This window comes from Narcine bancroftii, chromosome 9, assembly GCF_036971445.1.
Source record: "Narcine bancroftii isolate sNarBan1 chromosome 9, sNarBan1.hap1, whole genome shotgun sequence".
NCBI lineage: Eukaryota > Metazoa > Chordata > Chondrichthyes > Torpediniformes > Narcinidae > Narcine > Narcine bancroftii.
Genome location: NC_091477.1, coordinates 46,878,782 through 46,900,990, shown reverse-complemented (window position 1 = coordinate 46,900,990; position 22,209 = coordinate 46,878,782). Strand labels below are relative to the sequence as shown.

The window sequence follows — 22,209 nt, the reverse complement described above, 5'->3', positions numbered from 1 at the left end:
CTCAAAGATTTGAAAATTTAAAACACTTGTTGAACATCTAATTTTCCCCAAATTTAAATGTGATATCAAATCATGTAACCATTGATTGAGTGGGTGGGACAGCATCTTTCCATCTGATCAAACTAACTTGTCTTGCAATAAGAGAGGGAAAGGTTAATATGTAACGTTGAGATGCAGACAATTTCACTGCCTTCTGATCAACCATCCTGAACAAGGTCATTAAAGGATCTGGTGTTAGGTTTACATTAATAATTATTGATAAAGTACAGAAGACCTCTTCCCAGTATTTGACAAAGGTTGAACAAGACCAGAACATATGAAGTAGTGAACCGTCCTCATTCTTGTATATGTCAGAATAAGAGAAGAGCTCGTATTACAATAAATACGAGCTAATTTAACTTTTGTATAAGGGAAGTTCAAATATGTCCACAGTATTTTCACTGATTAAGTTGTGTGTGATATTTTCACCTAAACTTGAAACCATCAAAAATTGGATGTATTTGTGCAGTTCTTATTGAGTACTGCACAAACTCATTGTTGGACGTAATGAGTCATTTATCACTTTGGTATTTTTGGAATGTTTCAGGTTGCCAATTGGCTGCCATGTTTCCCAAACTGTGACACTGTTTCTAAAGGTACCAGACTGTTTGCAAATGCTCTTGGATATTTTGAAACTGGAAATCATAATAAATGCAATTTATCCAGCATCTAGGTTAACATTCTCTTTCAGTTCTGACCAAATGTTGTCACAATTGCAGTCTTTCAAATAAAACTTTTATACAAAGCGTCATCTGATAATTAAAGTGGGTTTGAAATCTTTTTCTGAAAATAAACTGTTATTCCTAATATCTTGGTCAATATTTGTATCTCCATCAATATTACTGAAACTGATTCATCAATATCATATTGCTATTGGTGGAATTTTGCCCTTTGCCAATTAATTGCCAAAATCTTTTTGCATAATAATCATGGTTTTAGAATGGTAAGATTTGTTTCCAATATCTTGCTATATAGCAGGGCGGAATCTTGGACTGAGCGGTTGGCACTGAAAAGAGATTGGAAGTGTTCTGACCATCGGTTGAGGATGGAGATCTTGTCGCTGAGGAGGACTTTGCCGTCTGAGCTGCGCAGCGGGCTTTGGACGGGGTGAGGGGCCATACACAGCCTTTAGAGCCTTGTAGAAACCCCTGAAGTCGCCAATGTCCGCGCTGAGCTGGGTTCGCTTGGCGAGGCTAGTCCACCACTCATTTTGGATCTCCCGGAGTTTGCGCTGAAGATGGCTGCATGCGCGACGGAAGGCTTGTTTCTTCTCTGGACAGGACGGCTTTGTAAGGTGAGCCTGGTGGGCAGCTCGCTTCTTTGCCAGCAGCTCCTGAATTTCTTGGCTGTTATCGTCGAACCAGTCCTTGTTTTTCCTGGAGGAGAAGCCCAGTACCTCTTCAGTGGATTGCAGTATGGTAGTCTTCAGCTGATCCCAGAGGGTTTCAGGGGATGAGTCCGTGAGGCGGATTGCATCATAGAGCTTTGCTTTGAGGTTTGCCTGGAAGTTTCCTCTCACTTTGTCTGACTGCAGGTTTCCAACATTGAACCTCTTTCTAGGGGCTCTACTGTTCCTGGACTTTGGCTTGAAGTGAAGGTTGAGCTTGCAGCGAACCAGCCAGTGGTCAGTGTGACATTCTGTGCTGGGCATGACCCTAGTGTGGAGCACATCTCGTTTGTCTCTTTCTCGCACCAGGACGTAGTCCAGGAGGTGCCAGTGTTTGGATCGGGGATGCATCCAGGTAGTTTTCAGGCTGTCCCTCTGCTGAAAAAGGGTGTTTGTAATGACAAGCCGCAAACAGAGGAACTACTGACATGGTCTTTGCCCTCAGACAGCTCCAAGAAAAGTGCAGAGAACAAAACAAAGGACTCTACATCACCTTTGTTGACCTCAACAAAGCCTTCGACACCGTGAGCAGGAAAGGGCTTTGGCAAATACTAGAGCGCATTGGATGCCCCCCAAAATTCCTCAACATGGTTATCCAACTGCACGAAAACCAACAAGGTCGGGTCAGATACAGCAGTGAGCTCTCTGAACCCTTCTCCATTAACAATGGCGTGAAGCAAGGCTGCGTTCTTGCACCAACCCACTTTTCAATCTTCTTCAGCATGATGCTGAACCAAGCCATGAAAGACCTCAACAATGAAGACGCTGTTTACATCCGGTACCGCACGGATGGCAGTCTCTTCAATCTGAGGCGCCTGCAAGCTCACACCAAGACACAAGAGAAACTTGTCCGTGAACTACTCTTTGCAGACGATGCCGCTTTAGTTGCCCATTCAGAGCCAGCTCTTCAGCGCTTGACGTCCTGTTTTGTGGAAACTGCCAAAATGTTTGGCCTGGAAGTCAGCCTGAAGAAAACGGAGGTCCTCCATCAGCCAGCTCCCCACCATGACTACTAGCCCCCCCCACATCTCCATCGGGCACACAAAACTCAAAACGGTCAACCAGTTTACCTATCTCGGATGCACCATTTCATCAGATGCAAGGATCGACAACAAGATAGACAACAGACTCTCCAAGGCAAATAGTGCCTTTGGAAGACTACACAAAAGATTCTGGAAAAACAACCAACTGAAAAACCTCACAAAGATTAGCATATACAGAGCCGTTGTCATACCCACACTCCTGTTCGGCTCCAAATCATGGGTCCTCTACCGGCATCACCTACGGCTCCTAGAACACTTCCACCAGCGTTGTCTCCGCTCCATCCTCAACATTCATTGGAGTGACTTCATCCCTAACATCGAAGTACTCGAGATGGCAGAGGCCGACAGCATCGAGTCCACGCTGCTGAAGATCCAGCTGCGCTGGGTGGGTCACGTCTCCAGAATGGAGGACCATCGCCTTCCCAAGATCGTGTTATATGGCGAGCTCTCCACTGGCCACCGTGACAGAGGTGCACCAAAGAAGAGGTACAAGGACTGCCTAAAGAAATCTCTTGGTGCCTGCCACATTGACCACCGCCAGTAGGCTGATATCGCCTCAAACTGTGCATCTTGGCGCCTCACAGTTCAGCGGGCAGCAACCTCCTTTGAAGAAGACCGCAGAGCCCACCTCACTGACAAAAGACAAAGGAGGAAAAACCCAACACCCAACCCCAACCAACCAATTTTCCCCTGCAACCGCTGCAACCGTGTCTGCCTGTCCCGCATCGGACTTGTCAGCCACAATCGAGCCTGCAGCTGACGTGGACTTTTACCCCCTCCATAAATCTTCGTCCGCGAAACCAAGCCAAAGAAGAAAAGAAAGAAAAAGAAAGTTTAGTTCTCTTTTTGACCCTCAGTTACTTGACCCCTTGTTACTCAGGGATGAATTATTTTAGTTCAGCTATGGCAGTAATATCTTTGACCTCAGTACTTTTAAGTTGGAGACTCAGACCTTTTGCTGTTCCTTATCACCATCTAATGGAAATTTTGTCCAAGGACAAAATGATATTTGTTATCTGCTGAGTCTTAAAATACAGTGATTTGTCAAACTTCATCCAGGACATTATTTATACTTATTTTTGTTATTTGCAATACTTTGTGAAAAGTTCAAGGTTGATAAGGAAATAAGCTTCACTACCCAAATACATTTGGTTTATTTGTTTACAGTAATGATATGCTGTCTTTAGAATTTTCTGCATGCATCAGAATTGGAACTTTCTGTGAATTTGCTTCAAAGTAAAAATTGTTGAAAAGAACCATCTTTTTAAGTGATCATTGGGAGAGTTTGAAGAGGAGATTGATAGGTATCCAATTAAGGTATCGATATGGGGAAAAGGCCAGAATTTGAACTCGATGCGAGAACAGTTTAGCTGAGGGTTGAGTTGTGGAGCCTACTTCTGTTCCTTTATCTTGTGACCTTGTGGAGTTGCTTCATTTGCAAATTTTATAATTGTACATGCAGAAATCTGGAAGGTTCTAGAATTGTGTTTATGTTGGTTTGCGTGATTTTCAGTGTTGTAGGATATAGATCCTGGGATGGAGATTCTTGTGATGTGAATCCCTCATTACAGTGTTTTGATTGCTGGCCACTTGCTTCCCTGGGATAACTGTGTGTATCCATGCAGAGTATTAATCTGTAACCATGCTCTTTGTTTTGTCAAATAATTTGCCAGCAGCTAATGCAGAAACTTTGAGTGATTGGCTAAAATGACCAAGGGTTGTTACTGTCCTTGGAAAAATCTGCAAGCCAAAGTAAAATGTTTTACCACTAAGAACTGGCATTGCCTTCAGAACTATTCCAATGACTTAGTTTTTTGTTTGAAGCTTGGCCGATAGTAAGTGAATAATACGAACACAAATTTGTACTTGTATCTTGTTATAAGATTTAGATTTCAGTTTCTCCTTAGATTTAATTGCCCTCAAATGTACTGTGCTTTGGAACTATTTCCCATTTCTTTTTCTTTAGTTCATGTTCTCCTGCAAAATACAATAGCCTTGTACTCCACTTATGTGTCAGTCTTGCAGCAGATACTGTGGGTGCTGGAATCTGTAAAAATCAGTCGATTGGAAGAACTCAGTAGGTCAAGGAATATCATTAGGCCTTTTCATAGTCAGCCTCTGCATGGAGCCCATCTTAAAAGCAAATGAAAAGGCATTTCTTACCTTTTTGTGTAGGCCCAGAAAAACCTGCTCTTATATCCCCTTTCAGCCTGGAGGTGGCTGGGGCTTTTATATGACTTTCAGGAGGTGTGGCTACTAGTGTCACGACGACATACACACATGCCAAGAAATGGTCAACTTTGTTACCCATGATCCTCTGTGCAGCTGGAACCACTTTGTGTTTTCCAGAACGGTTATAGTTGCGTGGGGGAATTATGGGTAGGGTAGATGGCCATTGCTCTGCCGCATATTGAGCCACTGGCACTGATGAGTGGCCCGGTGAGGTGCTGGAGGCCGCTCCCTGAAGGCCCGTCCCTCCCTGTCCTGATGGCCTCCGCCGACCACACCTGCCCTGAGGGGGTCATGGAGGGAAAGGGGTGAGTGAGATGGGTTAAAGACTGAGGAAGTCACCGTGACATCATCAGCTTGCCCCTAGCCAGATGCTTGCAACAGCATTACATCATGCTAGGCGGTGGAGTGCAGCACTCCACTGCTGGCCCTTCCTCTGAGAGGGATTGCAGTTGATTCCTTGGAGCCAGCCAGGGCGCATTCATGGAGGTAAGTCTCCTGATGTAAGGGCAAAGAATCTTGGCTTTTACACTCGGGCTTTTTGACTGTATAAAAGGGCCTACTGGGAGACAAAGAATTCTCCATGTTTCAGATCAAATCCTTTATCAATAAGGTTACAATCCAAACATGTTTTTCTTCCAGTAATGATACCTGACCCAGTGATTTCCTCCATCAGCTTTTTTTTGTGGATAATTGAAGCAGTTAAGCTTGCAAAGAAAGCAATGAACCTCAGTAGTCAACCAATGCATTGCCATCCAATTTGGATATTTCTTGTATTTCACAGAAAGTGTTGTTAGTGAGTTTTGGTAAATGCACTCCAATACAGGTAAATAGATTCCAAGTTAATTCTGCATGTATTGGAGCTGGTTTGAGTTAGAGAAACATGATAGACTTTGTCCTTGCCTACCACCCCACCAGCCTCTGCAACTAACATATCCTGCGCAATTTCTGCCACCTACTACGTGATCCCACCACTAGACACATATACCCCTCTCTGCCTTCCGCATTTATGGCTTCAATGTGACTCCTTTGTCGACTCCTCCCTCCCCACCAATCATCCCTTTGGGACCTAGCCTGTGACCGCAGGAGATGCACCATGTGCACCTATACCTCCTCTTTCATCACTATTCAGGGCCCTAAACAGTCCTTCCAAGTGAAGCAACATTTCACTTATGAATCTGCATGTTCATCTACTGCATCTGGTGCTCACGCTGTGGTCTCCTCTACATTGGAGAGACTGGAAACAGACTGTGATATCAGTGGCCATCCATCTCAATTCTCCATCCCATCCCCTTGCCAACATGTCTATCCATGGTCTCATGTACAGGCAATCCCCCTGGTTAAAAACATTCAATTTACATACAACTCATACTTACGAACCAATAAGCCGGCTAGAAGTAGAATGCCGTTAACTTCCATTTCAAGCGTGGTTTTATTGTTGATGCTATTTAAATCACCTCATAATACTTAGCATTATTAACAGTTCCACGGCTACTGGTACTGTTCCAATTTGTTTCAAGTGTGCTGTTGTCCAGCCCCTCCTGAAAAAAACCCAACTTGGATCCCACTACACCCAAAAATTACAGACTTGTTTCTAAATATGCATTCCAGTCAAAGGTGTTCTTAGCTAATTGTTGCCCTACCTACATCAAAACAACATGTCGAAAAGGTTTTAGTCAGGTTATAAGGCCCACCATAACACAGACTTGGTCTTACTATAAGTGTATAATGACCTGCTCCTTTCTACTGACTTGGGTGGCTCCGCCATTCTATAACGCATTAGGGTTAGGGGCAGGCCAGCGAGTTTCCAAACCACTGAACAATGCCAGTTTGTATGGAGGGGAACCCCTGGGTTAGGGGTAAACTACATTAAACAAATATTTACTTAAATAAACGAGGTTCACGTAGCCAATAAAAATCAGTTTTTTATATCCCTGTTATAGCATTAGAACGTATTACTTTAGAGTGCATTGTTATAATGCTTTGAACAGTGCAGTTTTCCATAGCACTGAACTTGCTTGGAATGCATTAACCGTGTTGTACTCTTATTCGTCAGGTTTACAAGTGATTTGTGAACCAACATTTTAGTGATTATTGCCTCCTTGAGTTAAAGGCAGCTAGAAATGAATAGATGCTTCTTTACAGCTGATTCCATCTCAGAGTTTCACATGGCAAAAATCAAATCCTCTCCAACAGTAGCCATCAATCTCTCCATCATCATCTCCTACATCATCCAATTATGGACTGTATTTTTATTTTTAAGATTAGTGTATTTGGAAGTTTTTAAGTGTTTTACATGCATAGAAAGATAAAATATATGCTATATACTAAGATAAACATTGATTACCTGTCGCTAAATAAGGACCATATGTACTTGTTCCAACTTAAATACAAATTTGAGTTAAAGATAGACCTAGGGAATGGAACTCATCTTTAACCCAGGGACTTCCTGTACTGCCAGACTGAGACCACCCATAAATTGGAGGAACAACTGCTTCTGCCTTTTCTAATTTTTCTTTGCTGATGTTTCAGGCCTGAGCCCTTCTTCGATCTATTTCTGTCACCTATAGATGTTGAATAAACCAGCTGCCATAAAATCCTCCAGCGTTTTGGTGTTTTTTAACTGGTTTGATTCAACTGGATTCCAATTTAGTGCTGTGTTAACAAATAATATTGTGGCACTTGAATGAATGGGAGACTACCATGTTATTTGGAGATTAATACATTTTGGAGATTAAGGTGTGTAGAAGAACACATGATATATTAATCTCCAGAAAACAAGGTAGTTAATTGATTTAAATTGAAATTCAATGTTTTTGAGGTCCCTTGCATGTTTTCTTTCCTAATCTGACATTCCACTATTTTTTATCTTCAGACTTTTGACTTTTTATTTTGTTTTGTAGTGATAGTTCAATGTTCTGTGTTCATAAATTAATTCTGTTCATTTGGTATATAATCGTCAATACTTTGTGTGGAGCAACCCCCACTCACCCTCCCCCTTTCCACAGGCCGACAACTACAATAAAAATGTTTTACAAGTATAAGCTATGAGTAATTCCAATAATCTAATTATTTGGTATAGATGGATAATTGGGCTTATTCTTCTTGATTTTTGATAAGTCTTCTTCTTCTTTCTTTGGCTTGGCTTCGCGGACGAAGATTTATGGAGGGGGTAAAAAGTCCACGTCAGCTGCAGGCTCGTTTGTGGCTGACCAGTCCGATGCGGGACAGGCAGACACGATTGCAGCGGTTGCAAGGGAAAATTGGTTGGTTGGGGTTGGGTGTTGGGTTTTTCCTCCTTTGCCTTTTGTCAGTGAGGTGGGCTCTGTGGTCTTCTTCAAAGGAGGCTGCTGCCCGCCAAACTGTGAGGCGCCAAGATGCACGGTTTGAGGCGTTATCAGCCCACTGGCGGTGGTCAATGTGGCAGGCACCAAGAAATTTCTTTAGGCAGTCCTTGTACCTTTTCTTTGGTGCACCTCTGTCACGGTGGCCAGTGGAGAGCTCGCCATATAATACGATCTTGGGAAGGCGATGGTCCTCCATTCTGGAGACGTGACCCATCCAGCGCAGCTGGATCTTCAGCAGCGTGGACTCGATGCTGTCGACCTCTGCCATCTCGAGTACCTCGACGTTAGGGGTGTGAGCGCTCCAATGGATGTTGAGGATGGAGCGGAGACAACGCTGGTGGAAGCGTTCTAGGAGCCGTAGGTGGTGCCGGTAGAGGACCCATGATTCGGAGCCGAACAGGAGTGTGGGTATGACAACGGCTCTGTATACGCTTATCTTTGTGAGGTTTTTCAGTTGGTTGTTTTTCCAGACTCTTTTGTGTAGTCTTCCAAAGGCGCTATTTGCCTTGGCGAGTCTGTTGTCTATCTCATTGTCGATCCTTGCATCTGATGAAATGGTGCAGCCGAGATAGGTAAACTGGTTGACCGTTTTGAGTTTTGTGTGCCCGATGGAGATGTGGGGGGGCTGGTAGTCATGGTGGGGAGCTGGCTGATGGAGGACCTCAGTTTTCTTCAGGCTGACTTCCAGGCCAAACATTTTGGCAGTTTCCGCAAAGCAGGACGTCAAGCGCTGAAGAGCTGGCTCTGAATGGGCAACTAAAGCGGCATCATCTGCAAAGAGTAGTTCACGGACAAGTTTCTCTTGTGTCTTGGTGTGAGCTTGCAGGCGCCTCAGATTGAAGAGACTGCCATCCGTGCGGTACCGGATGTAAACAGCGTCTTCATTGTTGGGGTCTTTCATGGCTTGGTTCAGCATCATGCTGAAGAAGATTGAAAAGAGGGTTGGTGCGAGAACACAGCCTTGCTTCACGCCATTGTTAATGGAGAAGGGTTCAGAGAGCTCATTGCTGTATCTGACCCGACCTTGTTGGTTTTCGTGCAGTTGGATAATCATGTTGAGGAACTTTGGGGGACATCCGATGCGCTCTAGTATTTGCCAAAGCCCTTTCCTGCTCACGGTGTCGAAGACTTTGGTGAGGTCAACAAAGGTGATGTAGAGTCCTTTGTTTTGTTCTCTGCACTTTTCTTGGAGCTGTCTGAGGGCAAAGACCATGTCAGTGGTTCCTCTGTTTGCGCGAAAGCCGCACTGTGATTCTGGGAGAATATTCTCAGCGACACTAGGTATTATTCTATTTAGTAGAATCCTAGCGAAGATTTTGCCTGCAATGGAGATCAACGTGATTCCCCTGTAGTTTGAGCAGTCTGATTTCTCGCCTTTGTTTTTGTACAGGGTGATGATGGTGGCATCACGAAGATCCTGAGGCAGTTTACCTTGGTCCCAACAAAGCTTGAAAAACTCATGCAGTTTGGCATGCAGAGTTTTGCCGCCAGCCTTCCAGACTTCTGGGGGGATTCCATCCATACCTGCTGCTTTGCCACTTTTCAGTTGTTCGATTGCCTTATATGTCTCATCCAGGGTGGGAACCTCATCCAGCTCTAGCCTTAGGGGCTGTTGAGGGAGCTGGAGCAGGGCGGAATCTTGGACTTAGCGGTTGGTACTGAAAAGAGATTGGAAGTGTTCTGACCATCGGTTGAGGATGGAGATCTTGTCGCTGAGGAGGACTTTGCCGTCTGAGCTGCGCAGCGGGCTTTGGACTTGGGGTGAGGGGCCGTACACAGCCTTTAGAGCCTCGTAGAAACCCCTGAAGTCGCCAATGTCCGCGCTGAGCTGTGTTCGTTTGGCGAGGCTAGTCCACCACTCATTTTGGATCTCCCGGAGTTTGCGCTGAAGATGGCTGCATGCGCGACGGAAGGCTTGTTTCTTCTCTGGACAGGACGGCTTTGTAAGGTGAGCCTGGTGGGCAGCTCGCTTCTTTGCCAGCAGCTCCTGGATTTCCTGGCTGTTTTCGTCAAACCAGTCCTTGTTTTTCCTGGAGGAGAAGCTATGAGTAATTCCAATAATCTAATTATTTGGTATAGATGGATAATTGGGCTTATTCTTCTTGATTTTTGATAAGTGGTGTATAGGAAATTCTCAAGGAAATTGGTCCAGCTGCAACAGATCTCACCAAGTAAGCCATGGTTCATTATTTTTTTCTTGCTGACTATATAAAGACTAACTTTCCTGACAAACATACTTTTTTGGTTGGAATGGTCTTGTGACTTGTGGACTACTTGTGAAGATTACCTAAGGAAATATGACTCATTGTCGAAATAGGACCCATTGCCAAAATTGGTTGTCACTCCTTGTGGCAAAATTGCTGAGCAATTTCAAGTAATTTGTTATAATGTTCAGTTATCAAATTTGGTTGCGCATTGAATTTTTTTCTCCTGACAGGTCCATGTTAGATTTCGGATCTTAATTCTATTTACAGTAAAGGAAAAGCAAAAACTGTTTCTGTGTCCAGCAAGATTTCTCTCAGATTACAATAAGTGTTTGTGCTGAAAGGGCTTTCCATATTAAAAAAGAATGTATGTTTGCCTCATGATTCCAAGATTCCAGATTTGAAGGCTGATTTCTGCTTAGTCATAAGAGATATCTTTTGTGTAATATCAAAGCAGTTATCCATGACTTGATGATGTGATCATTGCATGACAGTATTTTATGGCATACAAGACACATTTTTCCACAAAAAAATCGCTCAAAAATATTCCCCGGGTCTTGTATGTGAAGTTGAAATTAGGATGATAATGGTAATGCTGACATTGATCATCGTCGCTGCCTGGCTCACTAGCATCTGTCATTGGGGGCTGGTGCGGGCTGTCGGGGGTGAAGGGTGGTGGGATCATTGTTAGCAGGCTGTTGGGAGACTCTCCTGGTGGCCTACTCTCAATCCCCGCACTGGACCAACTACACTACTCTCTCCCACTGGTCCTGCTGCCTTGCTCTCTCCCGGTGGACTGCTGCCGGTCCCTGCACGAGTCCCACTCTCTTCCGACGGCCTGCTATCAGCCCACACACTGATCCTATCAGCCTTCTCACCACCACCAGTCCCCACACTGATCCCACTGCCTCCCCCACCTCAGGAGAGAGCGGGGTAGTGGGACCAGCATGGGGACAGACAGCAGCAATTTGTTTTTATTAAATGATTTTTGCTATAGCTAGGCTGCTTTTGATTTCTCTTGTAAATTACAGCAGTATTATTAAAAAAGATTTTTTTTCCTGTTGACCCAGTTGAATGTTTTGTCTAAGTTTTTTTCTGCTGAACTGTAGCTACATATTTCAATAACATTAAATGTTTACCTGTAAATACACTAAAAAAATATTACCTGCTGAAATGGGGGGAGGGGGGAAGAAATGGTCTTAAATGCCATTAAATATGGTAAAATATCAGATTAAAAGCCAATGATCACTGCATTGAAGAGCAGCTTGATGTCAAGCTATCTGAAGTTGGTTGATGGATATGGAAGCAATACAGAAAAAGAACAAATAATGTGAAAACGTTATAGATAAAAATTTGCTTTGAAGATACTGCTGTGGTGGTCATGTTTATTCATATTTTATGCCTTTTCATAGGATGGCACATCAGCAAGCATTAAGATTTCGTGGCCCTGCTCCTCCAACCAATGCAATGCTCCGGGGACCACCCCCTCTTCATGTGCGTCCACCACCACCCCCCTTTGCCATGATGAGGGGACCACCACCTCGTCCTCCATTTGGACGGCCACCATTTGATCCCAGTATGCCACCAATTCCACCACCCCCAGGAGGAATGCCACCACCCATGGCTCCACCACATTTGCAGGTAGGTACAAAAGGAAGAAGTAATGATGAATATTTTCTTTCCACTGTGTCCTGTATTTAAAGATTTTTTTTCCCCACATTGTTCTATTTTAGTTGAATATCTAATCTTTCAAGTTATGTTTAAAACCACCATAGATCAGATGATTTTATTTTAAGGCAGTGATTTGATATTTTAGGAACTGTTTTCCCAGTGAGTAAATTTCAGTTCATCGGAATTCTACTTGTAAGGAGGTAACATAATTTAAGAATCTCACTTGTGGTTGTTGTTTGAAGATCTTCTAAAAACAGTTAAGATGTGGAAAGAGTCAAATTGGGCTTTGTAGGCTATTTGGTGTCCATCTTTATCCATTGGTTCATGAATGAAGCTTGGCAACTTGAAATGAGGTTCCACAGGTATAATGGTTAGTGTGAATGTTGAGCCTCCACTTAATAATGGAAAGAAAAGAAAATGGAATTATTCTTTGAGGCAGATGGTCATCTTTAAAAAGAAAACTTAAAATCCAGCCCAATCTTCAAGTAAATATCCTGTTGCTCATGGGTTTTATGGATCTTTTAAATCTTTTTTGGTCTTGTGTATTGTTTGAATCAGCTGGATTCTGCAGTTTGAACTCCTTGCCTTTTTTAATATCTGGTGAAGGAGGATTGATTGAAGGTTTTGAGGCTTGTTTGTCTGAGTTGATGTTAAGTTGTTTGATTGGTGGCTTGCCTTCATACAGTGGAGAATGTACTGTTGATAGAAGTGACTGAATACTCTATCGAGTTATTTCCTGCAGGTTTTGTGGTGTGAATGTTATTTCTCACCTCAGACATTAATGGTCCACTTCACAATCTCCTTTAATGTCCAAATATCCAGCAAACTGTTTGTTCTCCAAGCTGGCTATTTTCCCTTTTGCACCTCTCAACACATTTCTAGACTGAAGTATTGCCAACCAAGAGAGGACCTAGTGCGCAAATGCATTTGCCACCCTTGTACAGAAGTGGTTAGTTGTGTATGAAGTGGAAATGTCTCAAGAGGGCAATACCTGTTCTGCATGCTCTGGTACAGGAAAAAGATATGGCACTATTTGTAGATCAGAAAACTATTCCTGTACTCAGTTAAACAGATAAAACTGGCCTTTTTTCTCAATAAATGAGAAAACATGGTCAGCAAATTTGGAATAATTTTTCTTTTTGACATATTTTTCCTTTCAATTCATCTTAATTTACAAGCAATGTGAGTAGTTACCGCATATTTTGGTGTATAAGTCAACCCCATTTTCTGGATGCCTGAGTTTTCCCATTGACCAGTGTATAAATTGACCCCCAAAGATCACAATGCCTGAGATGGGCCATTGACCAGCATGTACATCGAAACCCCCCCGCCCCCCACCCACCCCAAATCATGTGGATAGATCTGCTGGGTGTTGGCTGGAGGTGATGCTATCATGGAGAGTCCATCGACACAATCTAACTCGCAATGAAGCGAGTTTTAAGCTGAATCAATAAAAATCTCAATGAAAATTTGTCGCAGTCAGTTTTTTTTTGTTTTTCAAGGGTCGAATTGTACATTGAATATGCTTTTCATTGCCAACATCCTTTAAATTTATTTTGTGTGATTGTCCTTCACATAATGAAGCTGAGGATTTAACATATATCCTTGGATTTTGGATGTTTAACTTTTTCACCATTTGCTTTGTATTTTGAGTCCATTTTGGTTTAAAGTCAATTGAGCCAACTGATAATTCCTTATACCTCTTTCCACATGTATCTCATTTCCATATTTGAAACAAAATTGGTACCAAAATTGGTACTTCTACCTTTAAAAAAATTAATATTTCCATTTATATAATATTTCGTCTGGATTTTCTTCACCTATATTATTATAATAACTTAAATAATAATCTCAAACCTCCTTGATCTTTCTTCCATGTCATCTTTTCTATACTTATCCTTGCCGATTTTCCTCTCCATAAAAACCCTAATATTCTTACTTAATCGTCTAAAAAAACATTTCGGGCACCTGAATTGGTATTTTTTGAAATAAGTATTGAATTCTAGGAAAAATATTAATTTTGACACAATTCACCCATCCTATAACATTATTGCTCATTCCTTCCATCTGTTTAAATCTTCCTCCAATCTTTTTAAAAGTGGTAAATAAATCAATTTTTACAAATATTTCCCCAAATATTTAACCCCCTCACTTTGCCATTTAAATTTTACATTGTGTATAATCTACATTTATCATTGGCATCATTTTACTTTAATCCACAGTAATCTTGTATCCTGAAACTAATCCATATTCTGTTAATCTTTCATTTAGTCGATTCAATGAAGTTTCGTGTTTAGTCAAGTATACTATGACATTGCCTGAAAAAAGACTAATTTTATGAACTTTGTCTCCTATCTCAAAACCTGTAATTTCTTCATCCCCTTGAATTACTTCAGCTAACGGTTATATTGCCAATACAAATCAGAATGGTGAAAGTGGGAAACCCTGCCTTGAAGACCTTCATAATCTAATCAAACCCAACATTTTGCCTTTGGTTCATTATACCATACTTTTATTCCTTTTATAAATGTCTCAGGAAATCCAGACACCTTAAATGGAAAGTCCTATTCTAATCTATCAAATGCTTTTTTTCTGCATCTAAATAGCTGCTACTGCTGAAGCTTTCCTTTTTCTTTGAGCCACATTTATCAAACTTGAAAATCTCACAATATTATCTGCTGCCTTTCTTTTTGTAATAAACCCCCATATTAATCAATTTTAGAAGTATCAACCATACAATTTGGAAACAATTTTATCATATACATTTAACAAAGGTATTGATTTATATGAAGCTGTTTGTAATGGATCTTTCCCCTTTTTTGGTATTACTGTTATCAATGCCATTTTAAAGGATTCTGGAACATCATTTACTTCTCTTATTTAATCTAATATCTCTTTAAGGATTGGCACCAACAGTTCCTTAAATTCCTTATAAAATTCAACTGGAAAACCATCTCCTCCTGGTGCTTTATTATTTTGTAATGTTTTTAGAACCTATATCTCAGCTTCTGTAAAGGAATTGGATCATTCTTTCCTCTCCACACAAATTTGGTAATTGAATTTGTTGCAAATATTGCTCGATTTTACTTTAATCTTGTTTTAACTCAGACTTGTATAACTTCTCAAAAAACTTTAAAATTTTCATTTATTTCCTTCGATTTATAAACCATCTGATCATTCTTGTCTTTCATTGCTACTATAGTCCTAGATACCTGTTCTTTCTTTAATGGCCATGTCAACACCTTATGAGCTCTTTCTCCCAGTTCATAATACCTTTGTTTAGTTTGCAAAATATCTCTTTCAACTCTATATATTTGCATCCTATTACCATTAATTTCTTCCTTTCCTCGTTAGGACTAATTTGTATTGTTTTCTCTAAATCAGTTATTTCCTTTTCTAATTGATCTTCCTTTAAATACTCCTTTTTAAATTTTACCATATAACTAATTATTTGTCCTCTTAAATATGCCTTTAAAGTATCCCATATAACAAATTTAATCTTTACCATATCTATTATTTTCCATAATAAGCTTAATTTGTTTTCTTACAGAATCAAAAAAATCTTTCCTTTTGAACAATACCTTATTTCTTTGGCTTGGCTTCGCGGACGAAGATTTATGGAGGGGGTAAATGTCCACGTCAGCTGCAGGCTCGTTTGTGGCTGACAAGTCCGATGCGGGACAGGCAGACACGGTTGCAGGGGAAAATTGGTTGGTTGGGGTTGGGTGTTGGGTTTTTCCTCCTTTGTCTTTTGTCAGTGAGGTGGGCTCTGCGGTCTTCTTCAAAGGAGGTTGCTGCCCGCTGAACTGTGAGGCGCCAAGATGCACAGTTTAAGGCGATATCAGCCCACTGGCGGTGGTCAATGTGGCAGGCACCAAGAGATTTCTTTAGGCAGTCCTTGTACCTCTTCTTTGGTGCACCTCTGTCACGGTGGCCAGTGGAGAGCTCGCCATATAACACGATCTTGGGAAGTGTAAGGTAAAACATCATGAGATGGGAATGTGTAGGGAGTTACCCTGTACAGGGCAGTAACAAGAAGGGGAGGTGTCCTTGTACTCCTGTTAGGTAAAACATCATGAGATGGGACCGGAGAAGGAGTCACCCAGTACTAAGGAGTAACAGAATGCATCCTTGTACTTACAAGATAAGAGAGACATTGATGGATTGAGAGGCAGGAAGCTAGCAGGGAAAGGATAGCAACAGTTTTAGTCATTGGACAAGTAATGATATGATGATGTTCTAAGCATGTATCCAAGGGTATAAAAAATCACCATTTTGCTGATAACGGCAGAATGCATTCTCCGACTAACTTTGTTAGTCGCAAGTGTTACAATCCGGTAATAAAGAACAAAGAACCCTGATTTCGACTCAGCCTGGTGTTTGTCTCACTCATTCATGAACAAAGCAGACCTAACAGAAGGCGATGGTCCTCCATTCTGGAGACGTGACCCACCCAGCGCAACTGGATCTTCAGCAGCGTGGACTCGATGCTGTCGGCCTCTGCCATCTCGAGTACTTCGATGTTAGGGATGAAGTCGCTCCAATGAATGTTGAGGATGGAGCGGAGACAACGCTGGTGGAAGCGTTCTAGGAGCCGTAGGTGATGCAGGTAGAGGACCCATGAGCCGAACAGGAGTGTGGGTATGACAACGGCTCTGTATACGCTTATCTTTGTGAGGTTTTTCAGTTGGTTGTTTTTCCAGACTCTTTTATGTAGTCTTCCAAAGGCGCTATTTGCCTTGGCGAGTCTGTTGTCTATCTCGTTGTCGATCCTTGCATCTGATGAAATGGTGCAGCCGAGATAGGTAAACTGGTTGACCGTTTTGAGTTTTGTGTGCCCGATGGAGATGTGGGGGGGATGGTAGTCATGGTGGGGAGCTGGCTGATGGAGGACCTCCGTTTTCTTCAGGCTGACTTCCAGGCCAAACATTTTGGCAGTTTCCGCAAAACAGCAAGTCAAGCGCTGAAGAGCTGGCTCTGAATGGGCAACTAAAGCGGCATCGTCTGCAAAGAGTAGTTCATGGACAAGTTGCTCTTGTGTCTTGGTGTGAGCTTGCAGGCGCCTCAGATTGAAGAGACTGCCATCCGTGCGGTACCGGATGTAAACAGCATCTTCATTGTTGAGGTCTTTCATGGCTTGGTTCAGCATCATGCTGAAGAAGATTGAAAAGAGGGTTGGTGCGAGAACGCAGCCTTGCTTCACGCCATTGTTAATGGAGAAGGGTTCAGAGAGCTCATTGCTGTATCTGACCTAACCTTGTTTAATCTCCACCTATATCCACTAATTTTTTTCTTCCTCAGATACTATTGACAATAACAAAGAGAAATAGTCCGAGAGAGTGCATGGCAAATATCCTACCTATTGTACTCTAGATTGAACTTGAGCTGCCTATAAAAATTGTCAATTCAGCATATGTCTTAGCTGGAAAGAATAAAATGAATAATTTCTATCATTCATATGCATTTTCCTCCAAATATCTATCAATCCCATATCTACCATGAATTCTTTTACTTCTTTAGACACTTTACTATCTCCTATGAATTTTCCCGATCTATCCATTTTTGAATTTAAAGTCAAATTAAAATCTCCCATCAAACTTTTACCATTGGCATTTGACAGGTTCATTAAAAAGTTGCATAAATTTACTATCTTCGACACTAGGAGCATATAAAATTCAACAAGGTCCAATTTTCTGAATATATTTGACATTCTACCATAACATTACCTTCTTGCCATGATCTTTTCTACATTTAACATTTTTACTGTTAGATTTTTTATTTATCAATGTTGCAACTCCTCATGTCTTTGAATTAAATGAGGCTCCCACTCCTTTACCCACCCTATGCCTTTGTAATTTATCTAATTCCTTCTCCACTAATGTTTCTTGTTTTAAAAAGAAAGCTATATCTATATTTTTAAATTATTTTTACATTTTATTTGATTTTGTATCCCATTAATATTAAAACTCTTAAAGTTAATCTTACCAATCATTTTCAGTCAAATTAACCCCTACTCATCCAACCTTCATCCTCCAAATTCCCCTTTAACATAATAAGGACATTGTACTTTATTAGATCTATTATACCAATAAATCTGTGGAAAGTTGAAAAGGTAAGAAACACGAAACGATAGAAAACCTCAAAAAGGGTGCACGAGAAAAACATACTCTTTTTATCGCCATTATTTATAGGAGTGGTAGTCCAGCCTACACCTGCACACATGATTCAGTGGCAGCCAACAAACATTTCCTTGCCCAACACCCCCCCCCCCCCCTGAATTTTGTACTAGCTAGCTTCAACATATATTTTCAGCTACTGAACTATCTATTAATATTATCTTAACTCCCTACCCTTATAATTGAAGAAAAGTCAAATAATCATATAATCTTCCAGTTTTACTGTCAAACCAAACCATATACCTCCTCACCCCTTACTTTCCAACTTAGCAGGATACCCCTTAGTTCCCATCTTAGCAGGCAAAGATTCAGTAAAAGCTTTGGTTTCGTCAGGATCTGAAGAAATTTTATGCTTATCATCAAGACAAATTTTCAATACAGCAGCATATCTCAAAACAAATGCATATCCCTTCTTCCACAAAACATTTTTAACTACATTAAATTCCTTTCACTTTCAGTTCAAAACTTGTATCCGGGTAAAAGAAGATCTTGTTTCCATTGTAGATCATTGGGGCTTGTCTTGCTTTTGCTTTCTTTGCTGCTAATTCCAACACTTTCTCACCTCATAGCGAAGGAAATTAACCAATATTGGATGAGGGTTTTGACCTTCTTGTGGTTTTGGTCTTAAAGCTCGATGCTCTTTCAATTTCAATGTCTCCTTTAAATTCTTCCATTCCCAATATTTGGTATCCATCTTCATATCCTGACCTTCATCACCTTCTCTTAGCCCCACAATCTTTTTTTTTTTTTTTTTTAATTTTTTTATTTTTCACACCATAAATCACATTAGCCATGATATTGATGCTATTTCTTCTTCTGTAATTTTCCAAAGTGTCCATCTTCTGACTAAAATGCTCCTTCATTATTTTTGACTCTGCTTGTAAATTTTTCACCTGATCTTTTAATTGCTGTATTTCAAATTCATTTCCTATTATTCTTTCTTTTATAGCTTCTACTTTCTTAAACATTTGCTTTATGGTATTCTGCACCTGACCAGTCACATCTCTAGTTTCTGTCACTTTATCAGATATGACTTTGAGTCTTTTGCAATGATTCTTCCAGAGACTGGTGCAGATTACCCATATACACTTTGACCTCCAAAGTCAATAGTAAAGTTTCTTTACCAAAAGGGATCAGGGTCACCCCAGCTCCCTGGCATTCACGACAGAGGACCAGCTTCTGAACAGCTCCAGGCTCCTTCTTAGAGGTAGTTCTTATTTCTTTCTCCTTGTCCTTTTCTTTTTCCAGCTCCAGTGCTGTAATAACAAGGTTTTCCTTCTTTGGTGGCATCCTGTTCTTTTCTCCAACTCTTCCAATGGTTTATTTCACTCTGCTTTTAAACTTTTAAACTGTATTTTTTTACTCTTTTTAAATGTTTTTTTTATTTTTAAAATATATTTCACATTATGAACTATATTAACCAAAATACGCACAAACATTTCCCTCTTGAATATACAGTGACATTTTCTCTACTTTTTTCCCCCCTCCCTTCCCTCCCTCCTTTCCACCCCCCTCCCCACCCACTAAACATTCAACATATACAATACATTAAACCCATTAAACAATGTCATCACACAATGAAAATAAACAAGAAAATTGTGTCATCTACTTTTACACACTGGGTCAGTTCATTTCATCTTCTCATTCTGTCATTTTAGGGGGTGGAGGTCCACAGTAGGCCCTCTCTGTTGTGTTCCATGTACGGTTCCCAAATTTGTTTGAAAACTGTGACATTATTTCTTAAATTATGTTATTTTTTCCAATGAAATACATTTATTCATTTCTATGTACCATTGCTGTACTTTCAGGCTCTCTTCTGATTTCCAGGTACATTATACATTTTTTTGCTACAGCTAAGGGTATCATAATAAATTTTTTTTGTGCTTCAACCAAATCGAGGCCTCGTTCCTTCTTATATTACTTAGAAGAAAGATCTCTGGATTTTTTGGTATGTTGCTTTTTGTGATATTTATTTAATACATGATTTAGATCTTCCCAAAAGTTTTCCACTTTCCCACATGCCCAAATTACATGTACTGTTGTTCCCATTTCCTTCTTACAGAGAAAACATTTATCTGATACTGTTGGGTCCCATTTATTTAACTTTTGGGGCGTGGTGTATAGCCTGTGTAACCAATTATATTGTATCATGCGTAACCTCGTGTTTATTGTATTTCTCATAGTTCCGGAGCATAGCTTTTCCCATTTTTCATTTCTTATCTTTATGTTTAGATCTTGTTCCCACTTTTGTTTGGATTTACAGCTTATTTCATCATTCTCTTTCTCTTGCAGTTTGATGTACATGTTTGTTATAAATCTTTTAATTATTATTGTGTCTGTAATCACATGTTCAAAGCTGCTTCCTTCTGGTAACCTCAGCCTGCTTTCCAATTTGTCCTTCAAGTAGGTTTTCAGTTGGTGGTATGCAAACATTGTACCGTGAGTTATACCATATTTGTACTTCATTTGTTCAAAAGATAATAAATTATTTCCTAAGAAAAATTTTCTATTCTTTTGATCCCTTTTCTCTCCCATTCTCTGAAGGAAAGGTTATCTATTGCGAAAGGGATTAGTTGATTTTGCATCAATAATAATTTTGGTAGTTGGTAATTGTGTTTCCTGCACGAATTCTATATCAATTTTTTTCTTTTTTCAGTAAATTTAATGGCCTCTTCCTTTTGATTTGGTTATGTATTCCATTAATATTTATAGTCATATAGTTCAACATGGCCATTTCATACTTTGTTTACCTCTCATTTCTATTTCCTCACCACCACCTTTCCCCTTTTCCCCATTTCCATTTCTCAATTTTCTTTTTTTGAATGCACTGTATGACAACACTTCTAAAACATAAAATATTTCCACTATTCCCACATCTAAAATTCCCTTAACCCCAAATGTCTTTTTAAACTTTTTCAGGGAGAGTAGGGATTACGTTACTAACTCCACGTCATCATGTGACATGCCCTTCTTTGAACCTGATTTGTTGACCTAATTTCCTTCATTGAAATTCAATTGTCATAGTTTTTCCTTGTTTGTTTCCCTGTTTTGTGTTAGTAATGCACTCTGCAATAATATCATTCTGAAATTGGTTTCCATTATTTTGTTGGTAAAAATATCTATAACTGGCTCGCATTCATAGTGAAATTAAATCAGAATTTGCTATATAGATTTAAGGATGAGATGATATAATAACAAAAGAGTAGAATGTTGAACGCATCTAGGTTGACATTAGGAATTGTTAATTTAAACAAATTTTAAATAGTGTAGTGGTCTATAGGCCACCAAATAATAATTTAATGGCGCAGGCAATAAACCACAAAATATCTGATGCACGTAAGAATGCAATGTTAGTTGTTATGGGAGGAGTGCACAGAAATTGGATGAATCAAGTCAGTTGAGGCAGCCTGGAAGAGTTAACAGAATGCATCTGCCATTGCTTTCTTGAACAGTTCATTACAGAACCTACAAGGAAACATGCTTTTTTTGGTCTGGTCTGTGCAATGAGACAGATAAAATTGATGTTCATTGAATTGGGTTCCTCTTGGAAAGAGGAATCCCAATGTGACTGAATTTCTCACACAGATGGAGGGTTTGATCCAAAACAAAAAAGGAGACCGCAAGCAATGAGAGAGGAGCTGGCTAATGTTGACTGGGAAGACAGGCTATATGGTGAGAGTGTTGAAGAACAGTGGAAGCCTATCAAAGATGTTTTTTGCAATGCTCAAAAAGGTGTATTCCAGTTAAAAACAAGGATAGTAAGGGTGGGAAAACTCAGCGCTGGATATCTAAGGAAATAAAGGAAGGTATGAAATTAAAACTTTAAAATGTAACAAAGAACCATTGAACGAGCAATAAAGAAAGGGAAGGTAGTTTATGAAAGAAAACCAGGACAAAATATAAAAACCTAGTGAAAGTTTTTATAATTGTTCAAAATGGAAAATGGTGCCTAAAGTGGACATCAGTCTCCTGGAAGGTGAGAAGGGGGAATTAACTTGGGTAATGCCCAAGTGACTGAGCGAGGCCTTGAATAACCACTGTATTTTATGTTTGTCATCACAGTGGAAGTCTTGTCTAATGTGCTCAGCAGCAATAAAAATTCACCAACACAAA

General features: G+C 40.4%; 1 protein-coding gene across 15 annotated transcripts in view; it reads left to right on the top strand.

Moving 5' to 3' along the window:
• tcerg1b (transcription elongation regulator 1b (CA150)) overlaps window positions 1–22,209 on the top strand; it is a 106,681-nt gene that overhangs the window by 3,867 nt on the left and 80,605 nt on the right. For all 15 annotated transcript variants that reach the window (XM_069898984.1, XM_069898977.1, XM_069898982.1 and 12 more), the window contains exon 2: window positions 11,662–11,890. In XM_069898984.1, the coding sequence (XP_069755085.1) occupies window positions 11,663–11,890 (228 nt within the window). In that variant the 5' untranslated portion in view covers window position 11,662. The remainder of the gene's footprint in view (window positions 1–11,661; window positions 11,891–22,209) is intronic.